Genomic DNA, 10,484 nt, shown 5'->3' on the forward strand with positions numbered 1-10,484 from the left:
CACCGCAAGGAAACCGGCCTCCGGCGCTCCCGGGGCGCGCCGGTAGCGCGTCACTTCCGCCCCAGGCCCCGCCCCTTTCCGGGAACCGGGGTCGTGGGGGCTGCAGGCGCCCGGGAAGGGCCCCCGGGGCTGCTGGTTTATCGGTGTCACCGAGCGGTGACCGCGTCGCCAGAGCGGGGGCCCGGGCAGGCCGGAGCAGCACGCGGAGCAGGGATAAGAACGGGGCAGGTGACGGCCAAGTTAATGACCAGCAACACCCCGCAAAGGCACCGGCTCCTGTCCGTGACTTCGCGTCTCCAGAGAACACATAACGTTAACGACAACCCTCTTTATTACAGCTTGCAAGGTGGTTACAAGAGCATAGAAGTCTCGAGACTGCAGTCATTTAAAAATTGCTTTCAATTCTTCTATCAAAGAAGCACAGAAATGAGGAAGCTATTTTACACAGAGCGAGCAGCAACGTACAGACCTAGTTTCAAGAAAGAGAAACGTAATACAAAGTCCAAATAAACCTCAGCTATCGACAGCCAGCACTACTCTTCACGTATCACTTCTGCCCATAAAACACAGAAATCAAAACCTGCTGGACTGACTGCTTCCACCGAAGGGAACTGTGACAAATTTTCCATTAATAGAAAAGTCAGTAGTAGGACACCTTTCTTCAAAGGAAGAACACCACCAGGCATTCATACTGCATTCTAGGATGTAGTGATATTAAGGTTACACTGGAAGGACAAGTTCTCCAGGATTTAAAAAAAGAAAATTCTTAATTTGATTTGTAAAGTACAGTTCATTATATCCATTGTGCTTTTGAAACATTTATGTTGCAGGGATCTTTGGCAATCCAAATTCATCCACCAGTACACCATCCTGTAAGGAAGAAAAAGAATCAACAGGTTAACAACTCTCCATCAACCAGAACATTTCACAAAAGTTTCATTATACTTTCTATAAAGTGATGTATCTGTAACTGTCACTATGTGACAACTGGGATCAAAATAAGAGCATCAGTGTTTTTCCTCACTATGAAGCCCCAAAAGCAAACATACAGAAGACTGTCTCACGTTTTTAAGAATAACTATACTAGGAGCTGTAACAGTACACTTAAATTCTGCTTGCAGTCTGACAATGTTAGATAGGAGTTACAAAATGCCATTTTAGCTCTTTAAAATATAATAAAGAACATTCAGTACACTGTATTGCCATATGTAGCATCCAAAATACATAAAACATTAAGCAGGGGTTTTTTTGTTCAAAATATTAAGGATTCAAAATATCAAGCAACCAAAACAAATATATATATATATATATATATACAGCATCCAAAATACACAAAACATTTTGCTTTTAAAGATTAAAGGACTCACTTTGTTTTTCGTGTCAGTAGGAGTGACCTCTGGGATTGCTGGAGCAGATGCGGCTTCATCTAAGTAGGAATTGTCTTCATCAGCTAAAAGCTCATCACCCAGCGCATCCAGTTCTGAAATTGAATTATGTTGGTTGAAAAATTATGCAAGGAATTAATTTTTCAAAAGAAAAGTTGTTCTTACAGAGAAACAGGATTCATATTGAATGCTGACATTCATACTCATTTAGCATTACTAAGTCAGGAATACAAACACACAAAACAGAGAGCACCTTCTTTCCTTCAGTGTAGCATTCTATTAGTGTATCTCTCATGTTCGTCTCATACTCTTGTTACTGTTCTTAAAGGAAATGCAGCTTTTATGTTTGAAAAAGTGATTTTTTTTTTTAACACATTTTAAGTATTTGACTAATGAAGTTAAGAATTGCTATATGACTGTATGATGATTTTTACATTCAGTAATGTAAAAATCATCCTCCACCTTCCTAACCTGCTTCCAAGTCATCTTCATCAATCTCTGGTGTTCCATAGCTACGACTCAGTGCTTCCTGGACTTCATTGGCTTCTTCCATCATATCCTCTAACTGATCTTGTATGTCCTGGAGCAAGAAACAATTTCAACTGGTCCATATTTAATCATTTTAGTTAAATTTATCAGAGCTTAATCAAATTCAGTTTAATAATTTAAAAATACAAGGCATTCACATTTTTTGATGTATAAACCATTTTTTGAAGCAGCATTAATACAAAACAAGACACACGCATTCAGTGCAAGAGTGTGGCCCTGACTACTATTAAAATTATAATAAATGCATGAGGTAGAAAAAGAGAAACCTTGGAACAACACCTCTGCAGAACTCTCTTGTTTTCTTTTGTTTTAACTGTTCTTCAGGGTAAACTGAAAGCCTCTAATAAATCACCCACAGTTCAGCATGATTTTGAAAAGCAGGAGAATATGACATCTAGAGAAATTAAATCTACTCTCTGGAGAATAAGCACTAGCCCGAGTTGTGCCACAGCAAAATTTAGAAGATACTTTAGCATACCCATTGGCACCGTACTTGGGTACAGGTAAGGAGACAACACTTGCCTCAAGATTCACAATGCAGGCTGTATATAAAAACAGCACAGGAAAGAACTTAAAGAAATTCAGCACTAGCATTTAATAAGATTTTAAGTGTGGCATACTTTTAAATTATATCTAGAGATCATAAGGGGTTTTTTATGCATTTTCTGAAGACAAGGCCAGGCCTTGCAGATCTTTTGAAATTAAAATTTTTGGTTGTTTGGTTTTTGGTGGGGGCGTTTTAGTTTTGATTTGTTTTGGATTGGGGGGGGAGTGGGGTGGGAGCGGTGTTTTTTGGAGGGGTTTAGGGGGTTGTTTTTGTGGGGGTTTTTTTTGTTTTTTTTTTAATCAGGCACTACCTTGAACTGAGGGAGGAAAGGACTAATCTGCATGTTGCTAACATGGGGGGTGTGGAAAAAGGAGGACAAAAAAGCCATAGCAGGAAGTATCTGCCAACATTTATGCTGAAGTGCTGAGGAAAGGAAGGGCGAGATTAAAGATTAGCCCAGCAAGGAAACAACAATCAGTGCAAGAAGGTCAACAACTAACTGCAGTACCAGGGAAATTAGGAAGGAATTCTGATGGTGGTCCCATAAAAAAGGGAGCCAAACTCATGTAAACTAAACCTGTCAGCTCACCTTTAAGTTACATAGTCCACCTGTTCACTATTCCAGTACATTGTTTCTGTTCTTTAGTAATTTAAACTATAGAAGCTCACCTCAATTTGATCAATTTTGACTTGCTTGTAAGCTTTCTTCATTTCTTTTACCCCCAGTTTCATTGCATCAACCTAGAATAGAGTAAAACAACACGCTTGTATCTGATGTAGCACACACAAGTTAAACAAATGTGAGATGAATATACTGGTACCGTTGTCTTTGTATCCTTTAGTGCCTGAATAGTGTAATTAGCTTGTTCCATATTAAAAGACTGCTGTGACAGATTATCCCGCTGTTGTTCATACCTGTTAAAAACAATGCAAATAGTGGCTTTAAACACCACACTATTTATTGCCACAAAAATTCTTAATTTTTTAAAACATTGAAAAATTAGCAACAGTAGTCTAAAGACAGGAACAGGGTTTTTTTTTTTTTCTTTATTATAAACAATCACAGCAGAATAAACAGCTTCATAAAAATCTGTCCATTATGCATTTCTGTGTACTTAAAGTTGCCAAAGCTACTCCTGAACTACGCTTCTGTCTTAACTGATGGCGATACCACATTTGTATGGGCTTACACAGTAGGTGAGGATACAGCAAAAGTTTTAATCACTGTAAGCCAGAGATGCATGCCACTGCTCACTAATGCTGTAAGCAGAGTGGGAGAGATGCAGGTTATCCAAACCACAATGGCTCTGCAGTGGAGCTCTGCAGGGCAGGGAGGCAAGGGTAGCAAAAGGAAACTGTTAAGGCTAACCAAAAGAAAAGGTAGACTTTAAAAATCAAGAAATCAGCCTTCTCAAAGCTAAACTTATATATTTTACATTCTTGATTGGTTAAAAGTTACACATAAAATCAAAGCATAAAAATGAAAAGTTAGTTCTTCAAACATCCATGGCAGGACATCTGCAAGACAAGGATGATCCAAGTACAAAACAGCTTCTGGACAAGGACTAAATATATTGCTGTTCAACAAGACGGAAAAGAGATGACTGAGGGATATGACGACAGCCTATTATGAGTGGCCCAGTGACTGTAAAGAGGGGAACAACTATCGAGTAAGATCAGCAGGCAGTCTAGTAAAAAAAAATAATCCAAAACAAAACAAAAAGACCCCCACAAAACAAAACAAAGCAGTCCTCCTCAAAACATCCAACGGAACTATTGCATTCCTTACCACAGGATGTTCTGGATGGTAAGAGTTCACAAATACTTAACAGGTAATTGAGCAAATCTGCAGAGGTACAATTAATCTGAAGGATACCAAATCCAAGATGATATGAGCTTTGGCTCAGATAGCATCTAAGAAATTTGCAATTCAGGGACTATGAGATATTCCAGTGAAGTGCCCCTGAACACTTGCCATGTTCTGACATTCTTTCCTTTGCATTTGTTGCTGGACACTTGAAGACAGCATACTAGACTAGAGCAGGATCATCTATCCTGTCCGTTCTGGTTTTTTTTGGACAGACACAATCACCCCGCGCTACATGTGCTCAAGTCCTAAAGGGTGTCCACAGAGAAGAGGTAAATTTCCAGTAAACTGGACAAAGATCATCAAGTACACAATTTATAGTAACCAATTAATAATATAAAATGAGGCACTGTCTCAGGAAGTTTAGGAGCCAGGCACAGGTTTAACAATGAGCAGATTTAGGTCAGCTTGTCCCAATCCAAATTTATATACTCACATACAAATAAGGCACAAATATGCTGACACAAAATCTGTAAGGAGATGCTTCTGAAAGGCTGGCCAGCTTGTTCAGCATTTTTCTTTAAAGAATGCTCAGAAGCAAGAGTAGTGGAAAGAGAAATGAAGTGTGCTACCCCCCTTAATTAAACAGGCTTTCATTAATCCCAAACTGAGAAAGGTTTAAACTTACATTCGCTTCTGCTTTAACACTCTCAACGCTTTCTGCTTTACTGTATTCTGAAAGACACAATGTTGTTATTTCAGGAAAAATATCTGACTTTATTCTTGATTATACTGTTTAAACCTCATGTATCACATTTAAGTTTTCCAAAAGATTCCTCAGCTACTAGTGCAAGGAGTTTAACAATAGTCACGCTCAGCACTTGCCCTGCATTAGTGATTAAACAAACAGGCTTGTATGTAAATCTTCTAACAGAAAATACTTTCAAGATTTCTGGCTTTTTAAATTTATTTTTTTTTGATAAGCAGAATACAAAGTCAAACTTAATCCATCAGAACCATCTTTCATCAACACATTTTAATGGTCACTATCAAATAACATTGCAAAAGGTACTTTAACAACACCATTTATATTAAATATGTTTATTATTAGATATATTTCATATGTTCATCCCCTTTCAAAAATGGGGTTTTCTACTAACTTTCTGCATAGTGCAGACTTTTTTATTTTGGCTGATGAACAAAAGAGCCTCTCTACCACACTTAATTCAGGTAATAGAAGGAAGAAGGGAAGCAAGTTACTTTTGAGTGAGGAATTATATTCCCCTTTGGAAGAAATAAAAACCAATGAAAACACTGTTCAAAGATGCATGTCTAAGAGATACTTCAGAATTGAAATAATCCTGCAGGATCTTATATCCCACTAGTAGGGCAAGATGCAATTCGAAGAACCTGATGAACTGGCTAAATCACCCCATTACGTGACATGAAGTGTGAGTCACATCCTCCCATGCTTAAATCCCACAGAAGATTCTTACCTTTGCAGGCCCCTCTCTCATCTTCTTCATTTGATCCTTATACTTCACTAGTTCTGCATCAAGTCTAGCAATTTTCTTGTCAATTGACTCAGCTCTGCTATCCACCTTTAATACATGAAGCAGGGAACAAACAAAAAAAACATTCATTAAAGTTTTATTCAGATATTGGACAACAAAAAGAACAGCCTCAGTTTTAATATGCTTCTAACTGAATTGTTTCTTTGCTCAGTGGTTTTATAAACAGTTTAAAGTTTGTAGAGAATCTAAAACCAGAATCAAGTGAAACACCTTCCGCAAGGAGCACAAGAAAGATTCTGAGGTTGCACTGTAACACATTCTCATCATTTTGAGATGCTTCCTCGCACACCCACTCGAGTCACAGTCTCTATTCAGGAATTTCTGGTAACATACAGTGCCAGGGACTAACCTGGAACCAAAAAACATAGGTGTACCATGCTGGCAGATAAAGGAGCAATGCAAAAGAGAAAGGGGCATGTTCAGCAAGGCTAGAGGTTTATTTCTGGTGGGCAGAGAACATCAGTCCTTCAGAACAATACCTGGATTGCTGGTTATGTTAAGAAACCCAAACTTAACAACCATTTTTTCCAAAGGTATCCAACTTTGTCAGAGAGACACTTTTTCCCATGACTTCCCACAAAGGAGTGGACACAGCAGTTCCACCTGGTAGCCACTCTGAATTCTTACTGCACTTTTGCTCCAAATCCCAACAGCAGCTGCGTGACATGGTAAGAGACCTCCAGGAGTCAATCCGAACAGCCCTGATGCAAAGCACATCACAGAGCTGTTATTATGAGAATATTTTAACCCTACTGCATAAGAGGGTTAAAGAAGATAACTACATAACCAAGTATGGGTATAAATGGGTCTAACAGCATACACAAATTAATAAAAAAAACCCAAAGAAAGCCTCCTTAACATGAACCAACTATCACAGCATTTCTCTGGAAACAACAAAATAAAGCTTGTTAACTTCTCATTCCAAGGAGCCACTCTAGGGATTAGAATATAATTACATTCCAATTATAGCATGAGATCAATCAGTGCAAATTTACAATTCTGACTTGCTATGTATAATTATGCAGATTTTCATTTTAGTGTCTCAATGATCCTTTTAAATCTCTGCTCTATAACAGCAACGTGCATTCGCCAGAGGCATCTCGAGCAGAATATTTGATATGAACACTCCACACAAAGCATTCAAGTGCCTGGGCACAGCTGGCACTGAAAAAAAAAATGTATTAAGCTTTCTATTATGTAAAATATTTTACTAAGAGCAAGAGAGATATATGTTTGTGATTTTAAAATGCTTTTAGGTTCAAGATCTTCATCAGTTAAATGCATCTTTGAGATTAGTCTCCTTCACACGGGAAAACCCGTTATTTGGTTTATTTATATAATGATTCTCTTAGGCAGTACTAGCAGAAAATGGAGATCAATCCTCCTACATTTATTAACTACATAAAAATATCACACACACATTATATAGGACTTCAGCTTTTAAAAATGAGAATGGACAGAAGAAGGGAGAAAGGATCTAATTTATCCAGAAGAGACTAGACTGTGTATTAGGACTTGAAGAGCTGCTTTCTATCATTCACAAATGAGGCACACCAAGGTACGTTTCATTGCTACAGAAGGGTCCAAATCTAAACAAAAGAAAGTGATCGTAGTGTCCTGAATCTCTATTAAGGGAAATCACATCTTATTTCAATAGGAAAAAAAAAACCCAAACCATCACATATGACTAAATTTTAACACTGTTGTCACAACTATTAGCCTTTTGTTCCAATGTTTCCTACTTACTACTCTGAAAAAATATAAATTTTGAGTGTTTTTTCAAAGAAGAAAAAGTAAAAACAATGCCAGTGCCACAGTTCCTGATGCATCCTTCCTCCTACAGGCCTCATGACAGCCCTGAGTCATCTGACTGTGCTCAGCCAACAAGGATGAACAAATCTGCCACTGAGTGCAGTGTGGAGGCAGGCACGGCAAGAGAGCAGCAGAACTGCAAAGGGAGAGTGGGAACATCCCCCTGGGAGCGACGGGGGCGACAGACCGGAGGGCATCACACAGCCAGCTGCCAAACTCCACAGTAACCAGCCAGCAAAGAAAAGCAGGGAGAAGTGTTTCCTAGGTTTCTGCAAACACTTCAGATTGGATATCCCACACAACCAGCTCTTTAAATTAAAAGATCCTGTATTGTTTCGATATCTTGAAGCAATGCTCATTCTTTTACCTCAGGGGAAAAAAAAAAGTGTATTGTGTACTGATCTTATCGGGTCCAGTCATACTGTTTTTGCATACACAGGAGAGAACATCCAAAACAGGCATAATTAATGCCTGAGAGTTATCTAAATTTTTAACAAATGGTAACTGTGAACATTAATCATCACTTGCCAAATACAGTAACTCCCAGCTGCCATTAAATGGCTAATTACCATTGAAGTAACATGGTAAGAAATTCTACAAAGCGAGTTGACTCTTAAAAGGTACAACAAAATGCATCCAAGACTGAAAACAACACAGTTACTTGAGTCTCCAAGCTCTCAAATTTAACATGGTAAAGAAACAGTGCAAGTTTTTTAGTATCTCACTCAACTCTCTTCAGTAAGAATTCACATGCAATTTAAGAAAAAAATCTATTGATATCCCCAGTCCTTTAGCAGGAACTATAGTTACTAGAGACGCCACTATTGTGAAAATGAGCTGAAAACACAGCAAGTCCCTCACAAATCAGATAGATTACTTCATGTAAATCAGCACAAAAAGTTTATGAATTAACTTCGAACTTGTAAAAGGAAGTATGTGTCTCCCCACACTTACTGGCATACAGAACTGTCTTAATTTTAGTTCCATCCACAGAAATTGAAAGATGTCAAGAGAGGGCAAAAAGCTAACAGGGAGCCAGCCCATCATCTCTCAACAGCTGACCAACACAGGCTCTTGATTTCATATCTTAAAAACCACCCTGTAACTCACCATTGGTTGCCAAAGACATTATATATATAAAATAAACACGAAACACTGTTTTTCCGTTAACCTGTTGTCTTGTGTAGCCAAATTTTCAGATAATGTAATTATGAACAACTATAAGTGGATCAAAACTACATGCAGCTACTGGTGGGTGGTATTGACAACTGCTTTTTTTTGGGAAACAATCCTAAATTCCTGGTGTTGCCAATTAAAGCAGCTGTTTAAATTACACTTTTATGTACCCTAAAAATCCACTGGGATTGAGCAAATTCTTAGTAGAAGACAGCCTGCTGGCATATCTAAATTTTGTTTTGATTTGCCTCAACATTAGAAAATGCACATTAACTTGGAACTGTCAAAATCAGGCCTGAAAAAAATCAAACAGACTACTACAGAGTTGTTTTTTGTCAGGGAAAGAAGGTTTCCTGGTCTTCAGCTTATATTGCCAAAATGGCAAATTTAGGTATTAATAACTATCTCAGATGGATTTTGGAGTTCTAGTCATCCACTAAAGCACCTACTGGTAACAATGGGAAAGCCAATCCTGATTTTTGAGCACATGCTTTATTTACTGTTTTAACTAAACATACTTGGAGCTATGATTGGGCTTAATATTTCTAAAAAGCAATACAGGTTCTTCGCCAATAAAATAACATACTGTGAAAAACACTAACTATGACCACTTCTCCACCCATCCCACACACTGGCATATGCAAGAGACATGGGTTTGTGTAGGTATTTACAAGTATTAGGTATCTACAAGTATTAGGTATACCTAATTAGGTATCTAACTTAGAGAGTCACTTCACTGGCTAGCGAAATAAATCTGGGAGGAAAATGGTGATTTTACACAGAAACTTTTTGTTGTCAGGTCCCAGTGGCAATGCTCAGGTAACCTCCAGGTAAATACCACGGCCATTACTGACCTGTCACCTGACTTCTGTTAACCACTGAGACAAATACTCAAAGACTTCCGTGTTCTTTCATCACCTTTTAAAATTAGTTTACAACAGAAGGAGCTGTAAAAACATACCAGTTTTCTTCACAAGCATAAAAGGCAGAAGAAGACTATGAAATTACAAGATTAACTTTCTTAAAACTTTTCCTTAACTTTCTTCTCAGGCAGGCCAACCTTACAACAGCTGTACGGTGTTCTGCCATGTGTTTCCTCAGCATTTCTTACTTGTTCTGGCCCTGCTTAACTGTCCACCTGCACACATCTTCGCCATCAACCTTACAGCAAGCTCCTCTGTAGTAGATGGAAGAATCCTCTTCAGAAGGTGCGATTTGCCCTCCCACCTTCTGTCCTGGGCGGAGGGACCAGTTCCCTTGCTCCCGTCCCTGCCTGCCCGCAGCGTGGCAGGGCAGCGGTTCGCTAGCGCAGTCAGGGCAGTGCAGTCCTCAGTGGATCTATGGAAAATACCCATGGGGACCTCAGGGGAGCCCGGCCCCACACGCACATTGTGTGCATCCAGTTGCGGGATGTGCTCCTGCGCACTCGGAACAGGGACAGGCCGGGTGTGTAAAAAAAGGCCGGTTTTTTGCACGTACAAACCTGTGTAACGGCGCCCGTGAGCGCTCCTGCCCGCGCCGCGGCGATGCGGAGACACCGCTGGGCACAGACCCCTTCCTACAGACACGCCGCACCGAGCCCACGCACGGCTCCGCACCCACACCACACACCGAGACCCCCACGCACGGCTCCG

The 10,484-nt window shown here is 39.4% G+C and overlaps 1 protein-coding gene across 1 annotated transcript; it reads right to left on the bottom strand.

Annotated features, from left to right (window-relative positions):
* Positions 1-272: 272 nt before the first annotated feature.
* CHMP5 (charged multivesicular body protein 5) lies at positions 273-5,886 on the bottom strand. The gene is made up of 7 exons (XM_010173654.1): positions 5,785-5,886; positions 4,977-5,023; positions 3,303-3,396; positions 3,151-3,222; positions 1,857-1,965; positions 1,368-1,480; positions 273-870 (listed from the first exon to the last, which is right to left on the bottom strand). Exons 1-7 carry the CDS (start codon positions 5,812-5,814, stop codon positions 820-822), a joined length of 516 nt encoding a protein of 171 aa, XP_010171956.1. The 5' UTR covers positions 5,815-5,886; the 3' UTR covers positions 273-819.
* Between the last annotated feature and the right edge of the window lie 4,598 nt (positions 5,887-10,484).

Source organism: Antrostomus carolinensis, unplaced genomic scaffold (genome assembly GCF_000700745.2).
Source record: "Antrostomus carolinensis isolate BGI_N321 unplaced genomic scaffold, ASM70074v2 scaffold30788, whole genome shotgun sequence".
Taxonomy (NCBI): domain Eukaryota; kingdom Metazoa; phylum Chordata; class Aves; order Caprimulgiformes; family Caprimulgidae; genus Antrostomus; species Antrostomus carolinensis.